Genomic DNA, 25024 nt, shown 5'->3' on the forward strand with positions numbered 1-25024 from the left:
CTCAGGAGACCACCAAGGAGATTATTGGTGTTAGAATGTAACCAGTGATAACACTGAATCTGTTGTTGTGCGACCAATGGTAATGTTGTAAGGGCCAGCTGACCCAATAAGCTATGTAACCAATGACAAAATGATGTGGTGATCAGCTGACCAGCTTACTCAGTATAAATAAAAACCTGTTGTGCATTGTTAATTTGTTTGGAATGGCCCAAGGTGAGGCTTCAGGTGTTGGAGTAAGTTTTGTTATATTTTATTATCTACACCTGAAGAGTAGCTAAAGTGTGACCAAGAGTTTCAGGTATGTCAATCAAACATTATTCATAAGAAACAAGCAGGAGTGGACCATAAAGCCCATCGGGCCAACTCTGTCTGTCAATACAATCATGGCAGATCTTCTGTTTCAACTGCACTTTCCTGCCCATTCCCCATCTCCCTTAATTCCTTGGGACACCAAAACTCTGCCTTTTCCTGCCTCAATTAGTATTTTCTATTGTGGGCATCACTGGCAAGATCAGCATTAATTGGTCCATCCCTAATTGCCCTTGAACTGAGTAGTGTTTTAGGCCACTTTAGAGGGCTATTAAGAGTTAACTACATTGCTGTAGGCCAGACGAGGTAAGGATAGCAGATTTCCATCTGTAAAGGACATAGGTGAAGTGGATGGATTTTTGCGACGATCAATGATAGATTTATAGTCGGAATTACTGACACTAGCTTTATATTCCAGATTTATTATTCAAATTACATTCCACCGCTGCCCATGTGCAGTAACCTAGGTTGCTGAGTGGCCTTCAGAGGGCTGCAAGATTGAAATCAGGCTTGTTCACTAACTATGTCCCCATGAATAAGGTTAAATACATTTAATACACACCAAATATTTCAGAATGAGTTATAGAAAATGTTTATTTATTCACACATTATCAAATGCTAAAAACAAAAGAAATATTTACACTTTGGAATGCAGAGGAAGCACACGGCTCTCACAGTCAACGTTGTGAGCAATTGGCATGCACCACACTTCACTTGGCCTTGCTATACGTGTTTATCACCTCAGTTATACCAGTGGGAAAAACCTTGCGCATGGGCAGCAATCAACAAAATGCCTCATGGGCTGGAATAAGAACCCAGATGTATAATGAGGCTTCTCGTTTCAAGCAAGAACCTTGGCCGCCTATCTGAAGGATCTAATTAAAATGGCGGAAGATAGATTGACAATGGAGACAGAGCAGTTCTCAACTTTGGGTTTGCAATTTCCCTCCATTGCCTCACCCCTCCCTAGCTCTGTAATCCCCTCCAAGAATCCTATGGGGTCTCTACACTCCTCTAATTCTGATCTCTTGCAAAATCCTTGTTTTAGTTTCTCCTCTGTGGGTGGCCATGCCTTCAAACTGCCTGGGTGCCAACACCCTTTCTGCACTTGCCACCTCTCTCACTTTCCTCTTTTAAGATGCTCCTTAAAACCAACCACTCTGGCCAAGCTTTTGGTCATCTGAACTAATTCTCATCAGTGTCAAACTTTGTTTCATAATGTTTCTCTGAAGCACTTTGGGACACTCCAAAGCCCAATTAAAAGCCTGATGTAAATATAGATTGTTGCTGTTTTGAAAATGGACTTGACCATTAACCTCCTCCAATAAGGGAGAGAATCCACTCTGAATTAATTATTCAATGATTCCAGCCATCAATATGCAGAGTATTGCATATAATTTATGGAAGAGAATCAGGCCATTCGGCCCAACAGTATTTATGTTCCACATAAGCCTCTCTCACCTTACTTCAGTTCATTCCATCACCATATCCTACTATTTCTTTCTCCGTCATGTAATTATCTAACTTCCCTTAAAATGCTACTTTGATATTTGACCACTTAATTTAACAGCCATTTCCACATTCTCATCACTCTCTGAGAGGTCCAGTAAGAAGTTTCACAATATCAGGTTAAAGTCCAACAGGTTTGTTTGGAATCACCAGCTTTCAAAGCACTGCTCCTTCATGAGACACTCGCCCGATGAAGGGGCAACGCTCCGAAAGCTTGTGATTCCAAATAAACCTGTTGAACTTTAACCTTGTGTTGTGAGACTTCTTACAGTACCCACCCCAGTCCAATGCTGGCTTTTGCATATCATCTCTGAAAGGTATACTTGTTAGCTGAGGCTGAATTTGGACTGAACTATGTTTGGAGATCAATGAAGAAGCAGGGGTAAGATTTACCTTATTGTGGGAGGCTTTTCACTTCCAAGAATTAATAGAATTGATACAGAAAGTGCTGGAAAAGTTCAGCACATCTGGCAGCAACTGTGGAGAGAGAAGCAGAGTTTACATTTTGTGTTTCCTCTTCTGTTCCAAGGAAGAATTATACTGGACACCTTAGGCCCTATTTTACCATTTCCATTATAAGCGCAGGGCAGACTTGAACTTGAGAGTGTTTCAGATCCGACTTTTAGACCTGTTCTCAGCCCCCCGCCACCCCACATGCACTCTGCTCTGCAAAAGTCTCAGTGATTCCAAATTGCGCTGCAGAAGCTTGTGGAGGGGTGGGGGGGGGGCGGGGTGCTTAATGTACCCGAAACCCTGCAGTTTTGATTGCGTCTTCAACTTCCAACTAATAGAATGCTACTCTCCTGCCACATAGCTCCCCGGATGGTTAATGCCTCCCCCTGGCCCCCACAGACTTTGCCCCACCCCCACAACATTACTCACCCCCTTATTCCCCTATTGATCACAGGCAGAGTGGCAGTGGACCCCCCTCCATTGATCTCAAGCAGAGAGCCATCAGATGCTGGGCACTTTCCTCATCACTAACCCTCATTGATGGATGCCCAAATTGGACTTACATGCAGCATGTCTGTTTTGCGCTGATTCCAGATGGTTAAACGTGGTGGTAAAGGGGGAAGTGCTGGTAAAGTTGGGCATGCAGCCCATGAAGTCGATTTAAATGCATGCCTCATGCCCAACTTTACCAAGTTTTCATGCCCAAAAATGGGTGCAGCACAAAGGTAAAATCAGGCAGTTTAACTTGATTTCACTTTTCAAAGGTTCTGTCAGGCCTGCTGAGGTTATCCACAACTTTCTGCCTTTATTTCAAGATCTCCAGCATCTATAGGATGTTGCTTTTCTCATAGAATTGAATAGACGTAGAAATGGTTGAAAGCTTCAAGTCTTTAGGTGTTCAGATCACCAACAACCTGTCCTGGTCTCCCCACGCCAACACTATAGTTAAGAAAGCCCACAAACACCTTTTCTCTCTCAGAAGACTAAGGAAATTTGGCATGTCAGCTATGACTCTCACCAACCTTTACAGATGCACCATAGAAAACATCATTTCTGATTGTATCACAGCTTGGTACGGCACCTGATCAGAAGAAATTATAAAAGGTCATGAATGTAGCCCAATCCATCACACAAACCAGCCTGTCATCCATTGACTCTGTCTACACTTCCCGTTGCCTCAGCAAAGCAGCCAGCATAATTAAGGAACCCATGCACCCCGGATGTTCTCTCTTTCACCTTCTTCTGTTGGGAAAAAGATAGAAAAGTCTGAGGTCACGTACCAACCGACACAAGAACAGCTTCTTCCCTGCTGCCATCAGACTGCTGAATGGACCTACCTTGCATGAAGTTGATCTTTCTCTACACCCTAGCTATGACTGTAACACTACATTCTGCACTCTCTCGTTTCCTTCTCTATGAATGGTATGCTTTGTCTGAGTAGCGCACAAGAAACAATGCTTTTTACTGTATACTAATACATGTGGCAATAATAAATCAAATCAAAAATCAAATCAAAGAATTGAATATAATCAGGAGACTCAAGAGAGAGTACAGCAGATAACATTTCAACAGATTAACGTAAGTGATTAAAACAGGAGAAAAATAGACGTGTTCAAGACATTGTTTTTTTGTAACCTTGTCCTTTGAATGATTCTTGTTCCAAAGTATTCTCAGCATCTCAGGATCAAGTTACAATTGGAATTTCATTAATGTTTATCTCTGTCTACTTGCTGTGAACCAAATGGACTGAGGTTTGTTGCTGTGCAGAATAATGTCGCCATCTATTAAAGCTGTGGAGAAACTACAGGTTCATCTATGCCAGTTGAAAATAGTCGATTAATTTCCATCACTCCTCATTTTTTTCTCTTTTATTTCTTGCCTCTTCAGCATCAATCCCAGAGTTTGCACTGCAGATGTCTGGGTGGTTAAGTCTCTTTGACTTCCACAGAGAAGTGAATTGAAACCCTGCAGAGAATAGCACTTAGTCTTGATCGCTCAACAATTTTTAAAGTAACTGGGTAATGTTCCCAGTCAACAGGACAAAGTGATTATATTGGAGTGAATGTATTTCTGAAGACATTTTCAAATGGATGTAGGAGAGGTTGATAAGTGGGCCAATATAGTATTAGCATATGGATTTACACCACTGTTCACCTGCTTACCCCAACCTCACCAGGGCTGTGAAGGCACCTAAAGCTGAGACTGCATCAGATCATAATCACAGAAAACACTTTCTTCTTGAAAATCCATTTCAAACAAATGCTAAAAAAATGAACATTGTACAACTGATGGATTCAGAATTACGCTGCATCCAACTGCACTAGCCTCAAACCACCGGGAATAGAGCCTGACACTGTGATATCTATCTATCTTTTTGTACGGTTATCGCTACGGTTTTGTGTGTCTATGTGTGTTTGTCCATGTGTGCATGTTTGTTTATGTGTGGGCATTTGAGTGTGTGTTTGTGTGTATATCTGTGTATGTGTTTCTGTGTGTGTGCGTCTGTGTGTATATATGTTTCTCTGTGTGTCTCTATGTGTGTCTGTGTGTGTATTTGTTTCTGTGTATATGAACATAAGAACATAAAAACATAAGAAATAGGAGTAGGGCATCTAGTTTCTCTGTGTGTGGCTTTGTGCGTGTGTGTATTTGTGTGTGTGCTTGTGCATGTGTGTGTTTGTGTCAGTGTTTGTCTGTGTGTGCTTTTTGTGCATGTTTGTGTGCGTCTGTGTGTGCTTGTTTATGCATATGTGTGTGTTTTTTCTGTGTGTAGTTATTTGTATGTTCATCTGTATGTGTGTGCGTGTGTGTTTGTGTGTGCTTGTGTCTTTGTGTGTTTGTTTTTGTGTGTGTGTGTTTGTGTCTGTGACTGTTTGCATGTGTTGTGTGTGTGTGTGGGTGTGTGTGCACATGTGTCTGTATTTCTGTATGTATGTGTTTGTGTGTCTGTTTGTGCCTGTCTGTGTGTGCACGTGTGTCCGTGTTCGTGCGTGTGCATCTTTGTGTGCGTGTGCATCTTTGTGTGCGTGTGCATCTTTGTGTGCGTGTGCTTCTTTGTTTGTGTGTGTGTGCGTGTGTGTTTGTTCATGTGTGTGTCTTTGTTTGCATGTGTGTGTGTACGTGTGTGTGTGCATGTGTGTCTGCGTTCGTCTGTTTGTTTTTGTGTGTGTGTTTATTTGCATATGTTTGTCTGTGTGTGTGCGCGCGCGTGTGTGTGATGAAATGTAACAGACCTGAACTTTCAGGATGGCAAGTGCTTGGCATCCACATCCCACTGATTCTGACAGGCCTGCTCTATTTTAAACTCAATTGAGCATTGATTGGCAAAACTTCCATCCATCCATGGAGAGCTGGCAGCCGATCAGATTGGCTGATATCTCTCTAACTTCTCCAGACACAGCACTCAGATTAATCCATCCCTCCTTCACGCCTGAGATCAAGATGATTAACTTCTTCTATTTGGCACACTAATCCAACTGATACCCTCCAGACTAGGAACTGAGGCTGGGTGGGAAAAGGCCTTTAAACGGCCACATAAAGACCTTAATCGGGGCATGGACAGACTTCTCGTCTGAGGCCCTGCTCACCCCACCATAAAATTATGTCGAGGTCAGGGTGGGCAAGATCCCAGAGGGAGTCCTGTTAAAGCAATTGTACTCTCTCCCACCACCTCCGAACCTGCCTGCGGCCGTGTGGGATGGGAGGGGGGGCTTGTAATTCTGGCCATTGACTCTCTTTCTCTCACCACAAATGCTACCATTTGTGTTTCTGCAGCATTTAATTTTAATTTCAGAATTGCAGCATGTGGTATTTCATCATTGCACAAATATAAATTGTTAAAATCCATTCACGATTACTATGCAAGAATGAAGCACAGTGTGTGCAGCAGGGGTTTATATGAAGGGTGTGATGCTCCCTTCACCAGGAAACAATCGCTTCTATAAGATCCTGATTAAATGTGAATATGTTCAACTCATGGGCTGAATTTTCCGATCCTGCCAATAGCATACCCCTCCCCTCCCATTGCAGGTTTCCTGGGGGCGGGAGGGGTGCACTCAACAGGAAACCCTGGTAACGACCCGAAAATTCTACTGCTGGCCAATGATGGACCACCTCCCACCACCACGAAATGCAAGGTGGGTTGCGTGGCAAATTGTTTTTTGTTTTATGGCCATGCTACTGGTTTCTTCTTCTTTACAAAACATCTTTGTGTTCGCATGACTACCTCCCCTTTTCAACACTTGGACAGTGCCCTTCTTTCATCACTATTGCAGTGAGGATACATTTAAAATGTGGATGCACTGGATTTAGATTTCCAGAAGGCATTTGACAAGTTGCCACATCAAAGGTTATTCCACAAATTAAGAGCTCACAGTGTTGGTTGGAACATATTGGCATGGTTAGAAGATTGTCCAACTATCAGGAAACAGAGTTTGGATAAATGGGTCATTTCTGGGTTGGAAAAGATGTGACAAGCAGAATGCAGGTACAGAGAGATCTGAGTGTCCCAGTAAATGAATCACAAGAAGTTAGCCTCAGGTATAACAAATGATTAGCAAAGCAAATGGAATGTTAGTGGTTATTGCAAGGTGAATGGAATATACAAGTAGGGATCTTTTACTACAGTTGCACAAGGTGTTGGTGAGTCCACATCTAGAGAAATGACAGTTTTTGCCTCCTTATTTGAAAAAGGATGTAAATATGTCAGAAACAGTTCAGAGATGATTCACTCGCCTGATACCTGGGATTGGGGTTTATCCTCTGGGGAAAGGTTGGGCATGCCTAACTTCTATTCATTGGAGTTTAGAAGAAAGCAATGTGACCTCATTGAAATGTTTAAGGTTCTGAGGGGAGCTGACAGAGTGGATGTTTAGAAGCTGTTTCTCCTTGTGGGAGAGACTAGAATGAAGGGATACAGTTTAATAATGAGCTACCATTTTAGATGGAGATGATTCTTTTTTCTCTCAGCAAGTCATGAATCTTTGGAACCCTTCCCTGGGGAATGATGGAGGCAGGGTCAATTACTATTTATATGGTGAGGTAGATAGATTCAACTGAGATTTATTCTCAACCTAAGACCGCGCCTGAAGTGTGGTGATTGTCAGGTTAAATTACCACCAGTCGGCTCTCCCCATCAAAGGAGATAGCAGCCTACGGTCATCTGGGATTAATGCAACTTTAATGCACCTATTGCCACTTTAACTAAGATCAATTCACCCAACACAGACAAGAAAGTCAAAGGTTATTGATGTAGGCAGAATATGGAATTGAGGGGTAGACAGGAAGGTAGAGGCCACAATCAAATTAGCCATGAAGTTATTGAATGGCAGAGCAGGCTGGAGAGGCTGAATGGCCTACTGACTCCTGCACCTCATTCATATGTTCATATGTTAGTTTCCCCAGAAGTACCTCACCCAAGTGAGAATTAATCACATATACATTGAAACAGTGAGTTCCTTAAGCTATTTACTAAAGGAAGCATCACTGCTAACACCAACACACACACATGCACAGACAGACACACAAGCACACACACACTCTTACAGCAATGTTCCCAATTCATGGGCATTGAAGCCAACAGGAATATACCTGTTGGGGGTTGATTTAGTTCAGTTGGTTGGACAGCTGGTTAGTGATGCAGAATGATGCTAACAGCGTGGGTTCAATTCCCATACCAGCTGAGATTATTCATTCTCAACTTTACACCTCAGCTGAGGTGTGGTGGTTGTCAGGTTAAATTACTACCAGTCAGCTCTCTCCATCAAAGGGGAAAGTAGCCTATGGTCATCTGGGATTATGGCAACTTTAATACACCTATTGCCACTTTAACTAAGATCAGTTCACCCAACACAGACAGGAGATCGATCCTGCAACCTGTCCAGTCTGTATAATTACAGGAACTATTAATGCCAACTATTACACTTAGACCATTTGTTTGACTGATTCAGCTTTCCCCAAGGGAAGCTACTCCAGTATAACAATGGCCATCACCAACAAGGGTGAGTCTTCTTTGACATTCATCCATTCATTGACATACCCCAGAGAAATCTTTGGAGGAGAACCCTTTTGTAATACAGCTCAAACAAAGCTCTACCTTAGCTCTCTAACGCAGCAATAACAGGGATACCATTTAAATACAGCTCTCCACTCTAAATCACAGATACAGACTGCTTACAGTTATTCAATATACAGAACATTGTTTTAAAATTCCAATCTTGCCTATGGTGGTTTATTATTAAATTTTCACACAAAAGCTTGTCTGTGATCTAGCTGGAAAACTGTCTGTTCTTCTAACAGGTAAATAACCTTGCTGTTGTTCTGTTGCTGTCCAGACCTTGAGGGACTAGCAGGTGATTTTACTATAATGCAGGAAGGTAAATCTATCCCCTTTTCACCAAATCCCATTAATTCATTCTTACATTCTGCCTTTTGGTCCTTGGCCTAGTTCAAGGTAGCCAACTTTTTCCCGTTACACTACTCTTTTCATAACTACTTTTTAAAACAGAAATCAAATATTTGATTCTCAGCATTAACAAATGTTATTTGTTTGTTCTTTCCCATAAGCATCAGGTAAATTCCATTTTAAATGCTCAAAGTAGCAACTCATGCCCAGATATTTATCAATTCCAATTCTAAAAGCGGGCCTGGTGGTTTCCTGAAATATAAAGGGCAGGATTTTCCTACTATGCTTGCCCTGAAACTGGAAAATCCCTCCCAAATTCAATGGGTCTTTGCATAGTCTGCCCCCTCCAACCCCTTCCTCCACCCACCCTTTCCCACTATGATTCCCATGGCAGGTAGGATGGAAAAATTCCAGTTGAAATCTTTTATTCTCAAAGCTGCTGGCTTAATTTCTATGCAGCTCTGCCTTCTCAATTTAACATGGTAATGGTCTGGCCTACCTGCACTGCAGCACTAACTTTCCAGCACGCCTCTGCCTCCTACATTTGTTCTCCCTGTCCTGAGTTCTTCTGTCAGATTCTTTTATTAATCGACCATGCCATCCTTGTTGCACTAACAGGGTGGTAAATGAAATGGTGGTAAATGCAGAGCCTTTCTGACCCTAAAAAAAATCCTGCTCGCTACACCAAATTGCTGTGGTGGGCTTGTCTTAACTAACCACAGAAGATCCAAGGGTAGCTTACAATAGTTTATTCATGATTCAGGCATGGAGGGAATTACCCCGAAGAAACCAATGGAGGAGAACCCTTCTGTGGCACAGCTCAAACAAAGCTCTAGTACACCTCTGCAAACAGCAATTACAGACACAGCATTCAGATACAGCTCTCAGCTCAAAGTCACTGAAACATATTGTTTACACAGTTATTCAATAGACAGAATGTGGTTTTCAAATTCCAATCATGCCTACATGGATTTATAATTAAACCTTCATCCAAAAGCTTGTCTGTGATATAGCTGGGAAACTGTGTGTTCTTCTAAAAGGTAAACAGCCTTCCTGGCAAGTTCTGTTGACATCAGAACATTGAGTTACGAGCAGATGATTTTACTCAATGTAGAGATATTAAATCCATCCTTCTTTCAGCAAATCCATTAATTCACTCTTACATTCCTCCCTTTTGGCCCTTGGCCTAGCTCAAGGTAGCAACTTCCTTCCCCTTTATACTACTCTTCCACAACATATTTTTAAAACAGAAAACAAAATCATTGATTCATTTTTGCAAGTGGTAAGGGGTGACACTAACGCAATTTTCTCCTCCTTGATACGGAGACTACTTATTTCATAGAAACTTATAAAATTCTAACATGGTTAGACAGGATTGATTCAGAAAGAATGTTCCCAATAGTGGGGGAGTCCAGAACTAGGGATCATAGTTTGAGAATTTTCTTCACCCAGAGGGTGGTGAATGTGTGGAATTCACTACCACAGAAAGTAATTGAGGCCAAAACGTTGCCTGATTTCAAGAAGAAATTATATATAGCTCTTGGGGCTAAAAGGATCAAGATATATGGGAGGAAGGGGGAATTCAAGATATTGAATTTGATGATTAGCCATGATCAAGATGAATGACAACAAAGGCTCAGAGGGCCAAATGGCCTACTCCTGCTTCTAGTTTCTATGTTACTTCAGTTAACCTGAAAATTGATCCAGTTATTGTTGCCAAAAACGAATTTCATTCTAAACTCTATCCGATGCGTTGGGCATTGCACAGAACAAGGATTAACCAACTGGTGCGCAACTGAGTCACAGGCTAAAGAAGCTAGTTTTAGAAATGGTCCCATTGTAAATATGGATTTGGTCCCAACAATCACCCATGATTGAATGGCAGAGCAGACTCGATGGGCCGAGTAGTCAAAGTCTGCTCCTATGCCTTATGGTCTCAATACTGGTTTTGCACAATCTTGCTAATTAGTTCTACATGTCGTGTTGGATTCCAACCCTGTCCGTGTATTGGTTTTGAACCCTGAGTCATATTGTTGTAAATTACCCACTACCTGCATCTCACTACTGCCTCCTTCGGCGCAATTTAGAGATGGGCAATGCCGAGCCAGCGATACAGACGAATAAAACAGAATTGAGGAGCCCTGCTGAGGAGTCTCAGTGAACAACTCTGGCGCTGTCCACAGCCCTAGTGCTGAACGCAGTGCTCATTGTAACGCTCTGCCGCTCATCCCTGTCGCTGTCCAGCGCTGCGGTGCTGAATCTCAGTGCTGAGAATTGGCGCTGTGCTATTGCACACAGCCGCTACCCGGCGCTGTGGAGTGTATGTTGGAGCTGGAGCCGTCTCGGTTTTGCTTCTTTGACAATCTCCCGCTCTCAGTGAGAATGTGAACGGCGATTCCCTTCCCTGCCACTCACTGAGCGATGAGACCGGGACATCTGGCATTTGCACCGTACCACCATGGACGAAGACCTCTTCCAGCTTCGGCACCTACCGTAAGTCGAAGTCCCTCAAACCATGTACATAGACAAACAAGAATAAGTCTGTGTTTGGCGACATGGGTTCTAGGCCTGTGCATCCCCCAGCCAGCCTGAAATATCAAACCCTCATTCAGATTCTAGTCACCGGCCGCGATTGTGTAAAGAGAAGCACCGAGACCAATTAAGTACCATTGACTTTTAAATTAAACAGATGGCTAGGGTGCACGCTAAATTTAATGTTTAATGGTATTTAAAAGTCTGCAATGTTATTGAGTGGGAGAGTGTTGTCAGTGAATTGATTCAAAAGAAAGACAAAACATTAAAGTCTGAATGGTATAAAAATCAGGAAATTAAAAATATACCTGATAATATGGTTTTGATGATGGTCAGTGTGAAAAATTATCTGTTATTGTTAAACTCAGGGAATGCGACATGTCGATTGCGCCTATTCAAAAATGCATTGTTCAAAATTAGTTTTGTCAAACCAGCTATTATTTAACCTTATTTCCCACTTTGCATAAAAATTTTACTTGATCCATATGTACTGACTGAGTGAATCCATTCGGTAGTTTAAATATCTTCACAGGGGCAATCTAATCACAAATCTCCAACGGGATTAATTCCGATATTTATATTGTGATAAAGACTCAAAGCTTGTGGCTAGTTCTTGGATTAGTAATAGTTGCTATGGTTCAACTCTCAGGAAGTGCAGACATATACAGCCCTTATCTCCTTAAAGGTGTTATTGCTTTGAAAAAGTGGGTTATTTAAATATTGATACAAGGTGTATATTTTACTAACGGGCTTTCGTAAATTGACTGTCTTTAAAAGATTTAGCGCGTGATTCAAACTATTTTTTTAAATTCAAATTATATGTGAATCCTGCTGCAACAATTTCAAAATCAATGTCAGGGACACTTTTCTGTGTGTTTTTTTTCCCTCTGAGAAGAGATGTTAAAAACTGCGATTGTGTGAATTATCATTTTATGTATATAAGCCAGTGCGCACCATGGATGAGATATTAACTTGCTTTGTATTCATTGTCTTGACAGCAGGATATGACATTAGGATTTAGTCCTTGGCTCGATGTCAAGACATTTTAGTTAGCTTTAAAGCTTAGCATTGTTTTTAATAATTTGTAACGTATTTGAAAAATTTTTGAATTCCAAAGAAGTCACATTGGACTCAAGATATCAACTCTGTTTCTCTCTCCCCAGATGGCACCAGACCTGCTAAGCTTTTCCAGTACTTTATTTCGGATCTCCTGCATCTGCAGTCTTTTGCCTTTATTGCTAAAAATGATAATGTTATTTGAAGGGAGGGTATGATAAAAAAAACACTTCAGTCCTCGAATGATTAATACAGACTGTTCTTAAACATCACAAATAATAATGTAAATATAATTACAGAAGAATGTAACTATGACCAAATGGTCCTTGACATTATCCTTTGTCTCAGGGAATGAAAAATATATGAATCCAGCCCAATTTATTTGTATGCCAGTCCAATGCACTGACACTGTATAAGCAAAGCTTCAACAAAATCCCAAAACTTTTCATTTCTTCCTTCAGAGTTGTGCAATTAAATTAGTATATAAATAAAATATCATAGATGCTGGAAATCTAAAAAATACAGAGCTCATCCAGCATTTTCATCCCTGTTGTGTGCCTATCAAATCATTAGTGTGGCAGGGTGACACAGTGGGACTAGGGTGGTGCAGTGGCACAGTGATTAGCACTGCTGACTCTCAGTGTCAGGGATCAGGGTTCAATTCTGGCCTTTGGTCACTATCTGTGTGGAGTTTGCATGTTCTCCCTTTGACTGCATGGGCTCCCTCCAGGTGCTCTGATTTCTTTCCACAGATGTGGAGATGCCAGCTTTGGACTGGGGTACGTCCAAAAGTCCAAGTTCCTCCCACAGTCCAAAGATCATAGAAATCATAGAATCCCTACAGTGCCATTTGGCCCATCGAGTCTGCACCGACCACAATCCCACCCAGGTCCTACCCCCATATCCTATATATTTAGGCACTAAACCCTTTAATCTAAACATCTCAGGACACTAAGGGGCAATTTTAGCAAAGCCAATCAACCTAACCCACACATCTTCGGACTGTGGGAGGAAACCGGAGCACCCGGAGGAAACCCACACAGACACGAGGAGAATGTGCAAACTCCACACAGACAGCGACCCAAGCTGGGAATCGAACCCAGATTCCTAGAGCTGTGAAGCAGCAGTGCTAAACACTGTGCTACTGTGCCGCCCATGGGTGTGGGCAGGTTAGGTTGATTGGCTGTGCTAAATTGCCCCTTAGTGTCAGGGGGATTAGCAGGGTGAGGTTACAGGGATAGGGTCTGGGTGGGATTGTTGTCATGCAGGCTCAATAGGCTGAATTACCTCCTTCTGCCCTGTAGGGATTCTATAATCTCTGTATTTTCTATTTATACATGATGTATAGACTGCATCCAGGATAAGAAGACCATCCGACTGCTCTCTGTTTATTTCTGCCTTCTTTGATTGGATCTCTGCACAACACACCATCACCTCCTGAGTCAGAAAACTCCAGCCATTTTGGGAGCCCCCTCACATATAAAACTAACAGTCAACACCGCCCCCCCCCCCCCCCCCCCCCAAACCCCCTTAGGCTCCATGATCAACAATTATTATCCAATAATCATTTACACTTACTTTTTCTCTGCTATGATCACTTAATTTCACAGAAATCAATCCAACACTGGCTGACAGGGCTAGAAGGAATGACTTTGCAGTAGTTGTTTTGGGACTCTGTTCCATTGACCTGGGAAAAGAAAAAGAAATGTATATTCAATCTCAGATTCTGTTTTATTTAATGTACTCCAGTTTCACCTAAATCTATCACTCCAAATATCACCTTTAATGGTGTTTATGGCTTAAATAACATTAACTACCTGAATCAGATCATCTGTTAGTTAACGTTCATTCGTTGGATTCAGAAGCAAGGCCTAGTCTATTATTCTTCTGCAATGAAGATCATTTTTGTTGATTTTTTTCTGTATCTTCTCCGCAGTCATTGTGACCCTCTCAATGCCAGAGCCTGACACAGTGCTCCAAATTTCGGCACAAAATGTGCTCTACATTTTTGGCACTATCTGTGTGTAATTAATATATCCCCAGTATTAGGTGTTAGTTTTATAATGATTAGTCTGGACAATATACTAAAGAATGTGGTTTCTTTACTTTTGTTCACAATAACCTTGGGTCTAAATCTTGAACAAATGTTCAATGCAAGATTCCAAATGTTGCTCACCCATTAACCTTTAACCTACATTCACACATCTTATATTCTATGATCTTATACGAACCTGCATAAGTAACAGTACGCTTGCCTATTCTAAAATGCACTTGCCAGTCTTGGTGCAATCTATCCTAATCCAAATTGCAAACTCCCTCCTCTTGTGTTGCTGTCTCTTTCACGCTTTTTGATCACATCAGCAAACAGAATTATTGTGCAATGCAAAGGGACTTCATTTAAAACCACCCTTTGTTTGTTGTTTAATCTATTTATATCTACTTCCCCATTTTATAAATGTGAACGTTATCAAAAGCCTTTTATAAATCCAATTTAATAACATTTACTCGGTCTCCTTGTTGCACTGTTCTTGTCACCTCTTTGTAAATTGAATTGGAACCTCTCCTTTCTGAAGCTGTATCTATTGTAATCTTTACATATTCCTATTCAGACACTTTCTACTAATGTCCCCTGTGCAGAGATGGTTTATAGTTCCCAGGTTTGACTTTACTCCTCCTCTGAATGAAGAGATTACATGCGTTTCTATTCATATATCTGAATACAACAATCCCTATTTTAAGTGAGGTATTTTGCTAGGGTATCACATCACCCCCGTCCTGTTTTTGAATATCTTGAGATAAACCAGTTCTGGCCTTGCTGCGTTTTTACTTCCAGCCCTTTGAGTCATTTGAAAGAATACATTATAATAGGAAACTTAATTGTAATACAAAGAAAAGGCAGACAGGGTGAGGGCCAAAAAAAGACAATTATCACTTATCAAGTGGTGCATTTTCCTTGTGTGCTATCCAGGTGTTTGGAATAGACATAAAAAGAGTCCTCTCAGAAATGGAACTGATACTCAGATGTTCAATAAATTTGAGGTTTATTGAGTGGGGAGTTGTAATTTATGTGATCACACTAAAAGGCATGACTTAGTCCTGATGTCCCCAAACTGGGTTCTGCAGAACTCTGGAATTCCATGGGAGGCTTCCAAGGAAGCTCCATGGGAACAACTTCACAGTTTTGAGAAAAGCTATCCTTCCCGCTTGTTCCAATTGGAGGCAGTTATAATCCTGCATTGATGACTGATGGGCACATTAGTCAGCCTATCAGCAGCCAATACACTACATAGATGGCCTCTGAATGAGCTGGAAAAAGTGTCAATGAGCATTAAAAGCCTGAGATAGAGGTCAGCGCGGCTAAGAGTAAAGGTGAGTGAAGGCAGAGATGGAGTAAAGGCAGTGGCAGGGCAGAGGCCCAGTTGTGGAGTGAAAGAAGTAGCGGAGTGAAGACCCAGAGGCTAGCAATAGTGTAACAAAGGCAGAGCAAAGGCAGCGGTAGATTGAAGGCCCAGTAGGTGGCAGAGTAGACAGTGGGCAGCTGATGGCGAGTAAAGGACAGTGGCTGGCAGAGAGGGGGAATTAGTCACGGGGAGAGGGGTCACGGATGGAGAGGACCATGGGGAGAGAGGGGAAAGTGGGGTCAGATTTAAATTCTTTGTTGAAGCTAATAATGTTTTAATGATGATAAAAACATGTATATAGATATACGAGAAAATACTATCTATTCTGTGCATTTGTTTTCTGTGTTCATACGTATTTCTCAAAAAGTACTTATCTTAAACTTAAAAAGAATCTTTGGGGTTCCTGCAATGCTCTTGGGAGCTAAGGAGAGTTCCATACCCAGAAACGTTTGGGAACTCTGACTTGCTCTATTCAAAATACCTTGTAGTTTATTTGCAAATGAAGGAAATATAATCCTTTGTGACATAGCTTTATTACATAATCACAAGTGGAATTATTTGATCGCACAATGAGAAAAGTGGGATATATAAAGCTCAATACATGTGTAAGACATTGAGATCCATCAGTCATTTGCAGGTTGTGTGGTTTTTAAGTTGTGGAACTGAAAAAAAGATGAGTTGATCTGCCATTGTATTGCACTTGAACAGTAAAGACAAAGTATAGTTTTCAGGTGAGAGGGAAGAATAATGACACAAGGAGAGCAAATATCAATCCTCCTTTTACGCTCATCCATCAAACATTCCTGATAAATTGTACTTCAATTTTGCATTTTTATTTATAGTTAAGTAGCAAAACTTACAGCAGTTGGGATCAGGTGCGAATTTTTTAATGAATTATAGATGATGCAGCAATGCAACATCACTATGAAAAATAACATAAAGCAATTTCACCTGATTTCCTTTGGCTGTAAAACTATGAACATATTTCTTAGTTTGAAGGCCTTCCTTGACTGTTTTATGGAGTAGAATAAATGGATGCATTTCAGCTGGGGATGTAATGTAATAAAAAATCTTCTTTCATAAGGTAACCATCAGTAAGCCATGAATCAGCCTCCTTCCAATGGAGATATTTGTTGTATCAAATTGATTCGGTTGTGAACACTGTCATCACTGGGTCAGGCTTTTGTGAATTTGAACTGCATACAGAGTTTCACTTAATTTGAAAGGCACTGAAGGGATGGCAGAAGAGGGAGGACCAGCAATTGAAAGATATAATTCTTTGGAAGTGGAATGGTAAGCAAATAGATCAAAGCATTATAAAAAAGGAACAGCATCTGGGTTCTATAAATAAAGACACATAGTAAAGTGGTAAACATTAATTAGTACGAATCAATGGTTAGATCTACAGCTTCTGTGTAGTTTTGATGGTCTATTATAGGAAGGGCTTTAATATCACAGAATATATTTGCTAGGATGAAGGTAGGATGATGAGAAATTATGTTGCCAGCAGCCCACGCCTCTTTATTTTTGAAAAACATTCTCCAACCTGGCCTGCAGCTGGGATTCTCCAGCCCTGCTGCAATGAATGGAAATTTGGCTAAGTGCCAAATTGTCTGTTCACACTGGAGTGGTAGCAGGGCATGTGAGACTGGAAAATTCCAGCCATGGCATTTAAACTTTCAATTGATTGAAAGTTTTACAATTTGAACTGCAAAGGGCAGATGGCTGCATTTAAAAGTGAAGGTGAGAAACAAACAAATCATGCTCCGGGGAGTTTGAAGAGAGACATTTCCTATAATCCAGGCACGCATTATAACTTGTAAGGAAGAGACATTAAAATGCAATACACTGAATATCGAAACAACGGCTGCCATGGATAGACACACACCCAAAACATCTTAGAGAAACATAGTGGGTGAAATATTTCAAGGCAAGGCTATCCAGCCACTTGAGAAAAATTACTAGTGACACAGGCAGTATCAAGAAGGGCTTCAGCAGAGGAAACAAGCTGAAGGCTGTGCTCCCTCCCTCTCTCTCTTTTTGGAATAAGAATGTTGTCCGGTTGAAGAAGCCAATACTACCAAAACTTACTAGCGAATCAAGATCTCGTAACAATTGCAATATCTTCTCTGCCTGACCGCATTCAAGAAACCCAAATCAGCCACAGCATTTAAAATCTATGCCTCCAGGACACTCAAAGACACTTACCCTTATGTTCTTTGGTGTGTGTGTCTGCATGTATGCTGAGTGTTTGACTTTATATTATTATCATCTTAATAAATTTGCTCTTTCTTTGACTCAGGAAAACCTTGTTTGATTGGCTCCTTCTTGGTTAAGTGGTTTTAAATACATTTGATTTGGAGCAGGCATAGCCTTGTCAAGATAAGCTTAAGCCTTTATCATGACCATCTGAGAAGGTTGGAGAGAGGGAAGCCAGTTCGCCCCTTCTCACCTGGTTGCAACAATAGTTATGCTATTTAAATGATTGATACTGTTTCTAATGAAGTGTGTAGGATCAGCACGGTAATGTCTGAATGTGCAAAATATGCAATCCACAGTATTTCTCATACTTTGTGTTTTACCAACACTGGATATGGAAGGTAACTCTTCATCCTTGCCTTCAGCATTGCTACAAGCAGTGCACTTGACAAACCATTCAAAACATTACTAACATCCGTGAAGTTCAAGTGACAGAAAAAGACAACAAAAGTAAAACATTTTTATATAATTTGAGCCATTAAATAAGAGCTCTGAGCTGATATTCTTGTGTGAGCTGAGACTTGTACCAGGGCCAGGGGATGATGTTGATGTGATGTGTTGGTGCTGACATGTTTGAGGGGAGTCAGTCCAGGACTGGATGCTGATGAATGACCATCTGTACAGATGCTGGTCACTGGAGATGTTATACAAGAAAACATCTGCCTGGTGCTCTGAAGTATTTACAACGGCTTTGGCTAGAAGGGGGGTGGGGTCAAGGGGTTTGTGGGAATGGGGGGGGACAGCGGAAGAAAAATAATTGGTGTGATGTTTTAGGATCAAAAAGAGATGAAAAAGTATATTAAACAATTGTATCTTAAGCGAGGAAGTCCAACAGAAAACATCATATTAAAGGCAATGGAGAATGAAATGCTTCAGGGAATAAGGAAGGAAGTTGTTTCTGAAGCAGATTTAGTAGCAGTTGGATAAATGACACATGGCAAATATCCGTGAAGTCCTGAGAGGAGACTGGTAAACTAAATCAATTTTGTCTTGTTACTCTGTGATGCATTGAGGTACTGCAGCCAGATGCAAACCTCTGTCATGGTTAGTCTGCAATGGAACTGTGGTAATCACCAAAAAAACACATTCCAGCTCCCCAGCCACCTAATTCTAGCACATTATGATCTCTGTTGCTTAAAGGCGCTTTTACTATGGTGTTATTGATTCGGTCACCATCACCTTCTCAATGGGAATTATGGATGAGCAACAAATGAGGGCCTTATCAGTGACTTCCACATTACACTAAAAAATATTCTTAAATTAGCCAATGAGATTGGACACCAGAAATTGTCCTCTCCCCAGACTCCTTGTTAACAGGTGCTCTTTCAGGAAAACATAACTTAGATCAAAAACCCCACAAGGTGAAGGAAATGTCACCCTTTGTTGCCATATATCAGTAGTCCAAAACGCTGTCTTTTAAAAAGCCTATATTCTGTCATAAACCCCTAAACAACATTAGCTAGGCATGTGATAAAAGCCAAATTCTGTTACATCATTCCATTCATCTTTCTATTCCTTGCGCACACATTGCCATGTGGAAGCATTCACATCATCTCATGAGAAGACAGAAACACTCAGAAACAGTTCATTTTGAATACTTTAAGGCAATTATATTTGATGAACTAATTACCAGTAAAGGTAATTAGTGGGTTATGGAAAGTGTTTTTTTTAAGCTTGAGGTTTAGGATTGCTTGGTGTCAGAGTCACGGTCCCCAGTAGTACTAAGCCATACAGTTCAGAAAGAGCAGTGTTCAGTTTCTACTTGTGTTGAGTTAGCTGATTCCACTCTGAAGAGCAGTAGGAGTTCACTTCATGTGATTCATTCAATTAAAAGCAAAAGTGAGCATATAATATATTTCAATTCTGGAACAGAACATCTTAACAGATTTCCCCTGTTGAGTTCATTAAAATAATTATGTCTAATTTTAATATTATTTTAGAAACATAGAAACCAGAAGCAGGAATAGGCCATTTGACACTTCGAGCCTGCTCCACCATTCATTTTAATCATGGCTGATCGTTGAATTCAATATGCTGATCCCCACTTCCCCCCATATTACTTGATCCCTTTATCGCCAAGAGTTATATCTAATTTCTTCTTGAAATCAGACAACATTTTGGCCTCAACTACTTTCTATGGTAGTGAATTCCACACATTCACCACCCTCTCGGTGAAGAAATCTTATCTTTTATCTGTCCATTTTTTCCATCATACCTTTATGATGTAATTGTTGATGATATGAACTGGCTTATCACTCTAGAAATTGGATCAGGTTGGCCTGTTCAATACGCATCAATGGTTTAATATGGTGGATGGTCTGCACATGCTCAGTTTGAACTTTGTGTGCAGTTCCCATATTGGTAAAGGTCTCTCCATGAGTGTCTAGGGCAAATGCCTGAAACATCTGTTAAGCACTCTGCATGTGCAAATTATGGGCATAAAGCATGTTGAGACCCCTTTGCAAGATTTGATACCTTGACCAGAGCATGCAGCATGCACAATGTGGACAGTTTTGGTTATAAAAGAGTATAAAAGGTCTTTTATAATTTGCTTTATTGAAATGCTCCTGCTCTTTCTAGCTCCACATTAAATCTGTGGGTCACTGCAAGCCTTCTCTCATGATGGCCTTTCCCTGTTCCTGGATTCTCTGCACAACCTGGGCCCACCGATCTTTCAGGAATCTGTGACTGTTGACCTGCCTTTGAGGCTGAAACTGGCTGGAGGAGGCTGCGGTTAATAAGCCATTGAGACCAGCAGGCCATGTATCCGTGGTCCAAGATTGTGCCAAATTGGGTTATGGTCCAGTTTCAATTTGACTGCCTCAGAGGGATGAATTTTCACCAGATAAGTTACTTATTCAGACGGCTGCAACGATATATGTTAAATGAACTCCCCGATACATCGTGGTGAATTAATTGTCCCAGTCTATTCCCTGATCAACAGACATCATTTAAGCAAAAGTATTTAAACAAAAGTAATTGATTTTTTACTGACATTAGAGATGGCCAAACCCCTTGTTAATAGTATAAAAGCAAAATACTGCGGATGCTGGAATCTGAAACGTAAACAGAAAATGCTGGAAAATCTCAGCAGGTCTGACAGCGTCTGTGGAAAGAGAATAGAGCCAATGGATCCCTTCAGAGTCATCTAGACTTGAAATGTTGGTCCTATTCTCTCTCCACAGATGCTGTCAGTCCTGATGAGATTGTCCAGCATTTTCTTTTTACTCTTTGTTAATAGTAGTTCTGGTGACAAGATTCTATCTTTCCAAAGGGCCCTATGTTCATGGTTGTAAAGCATACTTTAATAGAATTCTCAAAACATTGTGCCGATGAATATTCCCTCTTTAGGACACAAACCAATTTTTAAGGCAGTGATGTGTTGATTCTTTCGTTTCTTGCTTCTTTTCAGTGTAGTGAAGTTCCGTCGCACTGGTGAAAGTACAAGGTCAGAAGATGATACGTGTTCTGGAGAACATGAGATTGAGATAGAAGGAGTGCAGTCTGAACTCGAGCCAGTTGAGCTGGATGATGGAGGCACTGTGCCCAAAGACTTTGCAAATCCTACAGATGGTAAAGTATATATTGTTATTAGAAAGAGGCTTGTATCATCATAAAAATATGTGTCATAAACAGAATGGAAACATGTACAAGATCATTTATTTGCCAGGAATAAATACCAACTTTTCACCTTATGCTGCTTGTACGTTATGTTGAAATTAGATGCTAATGATGGTGAAATTGTCTGGAACAAACAATATTGACAAACAAATACCTGCTTCAATTTCTAACCTGAAATAATTTCACTGATGTCAGTCTACATGTTTATCTCAGACACAAATTGCTTCCATTCTCTGACAAGGATGATTCAAGTCAACCAGAGTACTCACTCATAATCACCCTGTGGAAAATATCTAGGTGCTGTTCAAGACCAGTTTGGGTTCAGCTGTGATGCATTATTTGATAGAAAAGCTTCCTGACATTTAGGCTCAAACATGAAGGGTGGGATTTTCTAGCCGCGTTCGCCCAAAGACTGGAGAATCCCGCCCGAGATCAAAGGCCCTTTGCGTGGTCCATCCCCCCCACTTCCCGCTATGATTTCTGTGGCAGGCGGACGGGAGAATTCCCTCTGAAGAATGGAAGTTTGGATGAGACACATTAAGAAAAAAAAGCAAGGTACTTATATAGTGACTTCCATCTCATCTCAAAACACTTTGCAGTCACTGATTCACTTTTGAAATATAGGGACCGTTGTAATTGCCCAGAAACTTTTCCCTTTTTCCTGAGTTCTCTGCCCTAAGGCAGTTGGAAACCACAGAACTATGAGCTCTACCATGGGTAGAGGTAGAAGTAGATCCCAACTTCACCCCAGAAAGAATGGGGGTCAGACCCCATGTTGTTGGCATAAGTCTGATCCCCACTGGCCATTCAGCCAACTGAGCCAACCAGCTCCCCAAGGATTCTGAATTGCTATGGCACCTTTACACGCATGTTTCTATGGATAGTGATGATAGGGATTCCAATTTCTTTCCATCTTCCCAGAGCCAGCAATGTGATTAGATTTATTTTGTGATGTTAATTGAGGAGTAAATATTCATCAGGATCCTAGGGAGATCTTCTTTCCTGTTCTTTAAAATAGCACCATGGGATCTTTTACAAGCATCTCAACCAACAGGAAGCATCGCCAACAGTGCAGCATTTTACTGGTGAGTCAGCCTGGATTTTTGTGCGCAGGCCTCTGGGGATGGGTCTTGAGATCTCAACCTGCTGACTGTAGAGAAGGGGTGGTTCCCGTGGCTGATACTTTTGGAGCAGAGAAGGGAACTGTCCCTCAATACAGGCAGCACTTCAGGAGGACAGGAGACTGGAAAGGATAAAATTAACTGTCCCATGGAAGGAGAGATAAAGTGAGAATAAAAAGATGGGAAACAGGAGTCAAGAGATTTGAAAAAGGATTATGCAGTTGTCACCATTCCCTGTGTTTTCCAGATGTTTTCATGGTGGAGGATGCTGTGGAGGCCATTGGATTTGGGAAGTTTCAATGGAAACTCTCAGTCCTTACTGGACTGGCATGGGTAAGTAACATCCGCTCACCATTCCTTTCCCCAGAGCCTCCGTTATTTAGCCCATTAAGTTAGAGAATGTCTGCAGTTATAAAATGATGACAAAAATGTAGGAAAGAAAACTAAGAAGGATTGTGAAGGATGTACAAAATTAAGTCTTAAAATTAGAATCAGTTCCTTCATAGCAAATAAACTCTCAGTTGAACTAATTGATGGTGTATCAATTAGCACCTTTCTAAACAATGAATACCTGGTTAAGAATGGGATTGTACATTCGGACAGAGAGGTGAAGAAATTGTTCTGCAGCAGCTGGGAGTGAGAACAAGGATCAAGGAGGGCAACTAGTCAAGACGATACTATATAGGGATGGCATGGTGGCACAGTGGTTAGCACTGCGACCCTCAGAGTGTGAAGGATCTGGGTTCAATTCCAGCCTTGGGCCACTGTGTGGAGTTTGCACGTTCTCCCCATGTCTGCATGGGTTTCCTCCGGGTGCTTCGGTTTCCTCCTACAGTCCAAAGGTGTGCAGATTAGATTGATTGGCCATGCTAAATTGACTCTTAGTGTCAGGAGAATTAATAGGGTAAATATGTGGGGTGGCGGGAATAGGGCCTGGGTCGGATTGTTGTTGGTGCAGTCTCAATGGGCCGAACAGCCTCCTGCACTGTAGGGATTCTATGATACAATGTAAGATAAAAAGTTTCACTTGATTTTTCCTCAGGGATAATAGAAACTATAGCATGGCCTTTCGTCAGATGATTGTGGGTCAGACAGGCCATTCTAGAGCAGATCGTGTATAGATCATAGGCAGAATAGACCTTTCTCATTCCAAGCTTTCTTACTTCCTTTTCGTGTTGACTGCAGTTGCTAGTTCTATGTTACATGTCCCAAATGTGCTTTTTTTTTAAAGATGGCTGATGCCATGGAGATGATGATCCTCAGCATTCTTGCACCTCAGTTACACTGTGAATGGAGATTGCAGAGCTGGCAGGTTGCCCTCCTAACCTCGGTATGATAACATTACTGGATTTTAATGAATAGCATCACTCACTATTCACTGACCGCATAGCAATAAACTCTTTGGTCCCACTTTAATCCTAGTTATCTCACCCCTGTTCTTCTGCCTTTTCCTCTTCCACTTTAGGTAGTGTTTATTGGAATGATGTCCAGCTCATCGCTATGGGGCAATATTTCTGATCAGTACGGCAGAAAGACAGTGAGTAGCAGTCAGACTTCTTGTTTTCTGTTTCAGTTCTTCTGTGCTCTGAAATTTTGGGCTGGGTTTTATAGCCTTGTTCGTCCTGAAACTGTAAAATCCCACCCAAAGTCACCAGACCTTCCCATTTTCCACCCTGTGCCTGCTCCGCTTCCCAAGGCAGACACCCTTTGCCTCTCACTTGGGTACAGTTTATGCCCATTGGCATCACTCTGAAACCTCACGCAAATGGCTATTCCTTGCTCACATGCCCACACAGTGAGGGGGCGATTCTCCCAAAACAGCTGAATTGGCAGCAAAACTGTTCTAGATCGTGACAGTTCTGACAGTTCAGCTTCTCAACTGAATCTCCGCACGCTGTGCACTGCAGAGGTCCCAGTCGTGAATCTCATTAAAAACCCAGGGGTGGGCGGGGCCTATTCATGCCAGAGTTTGACAGTTCTGGAACTCTGCACATGCGCCGACCACTGGCCAGCCTGGGACTCCCGCATTGCTGCCTCTCCAGTCCCCCCCACCTCACCTCCACAGCCCGGTGCGGCCCTCACAATGGTTCCCAGGCCAGCACTGATGCCCCCGACCCCAATGTCCACACCCCACCCCCAGCAGTGGCGATCCCCTCACCCTGGCAGATCCTCTCCCTTCCTGAACCCCCCCCCAGGTCAGAACCCCCCCACTGGCAGACCAAGTACCCCCCACCACCCCCCCCCCCCCCCCAGCCCACCCTGATTGCTGCCCTCCCTACTTCCCAGACCGACCTCAATGCAGAGTGGCAGTGGGATCTTCCCACCTGCACCAAATATCCCAGGGTCCCCCCCACAATAGC

At 41.8% G+C, this 25024-nt stretch overlaps 1 protein-coding gene across 1 annotated transcript in view; it reads left to right on the forward strand.

Moving 5' to 3' along the window:
* The first annotated feature begins 10699 nt into the window (after positions 1-10699).
* Positions 10700-25024, forward strand: part of svopa (SV2 related protein a) — a 52238-nt gene continuing 37913 nt past the window's right edge. The window contains exons 1-5 of the mRNA XM_080208124.1: positions 10700-11167; positions 21335-21495; positions 22912-22997; positions 23896-23994; positions 24130-24201. Coding sequence (XP_080064250.1) covers positions 11133-11167; positions 21335-21495; positions 22912-22997; positions 23896-23994; positions 24130-24201 — 453 coding nt within the window. The 5' untranslated portion in view covers positions 10700-11132. The remainder of the gene's footprint in view (positions 11168-21334; positions 21496-22911; positions 22998-23895; positions 23995-24129; positions 24202-25024) is intronic.

The sequence above is a fragment of the Carcharhinus amblyrhynchos genome, chromosome 20, assembly GCF_965287045.1.
Source record: "Carcharhinus amblyrhynchos chromosome 20, sCarAmb.v2.hapA, whole genome shotgun sequence".
Classification (NCBI taxonomy): Eukaryota; Metazoa; Chordata; class Chondrichthyes; order Carcharhiniformes; family Carcharhinidae; genus Carcharhinus; species Carcharhinus amblyrhynchos.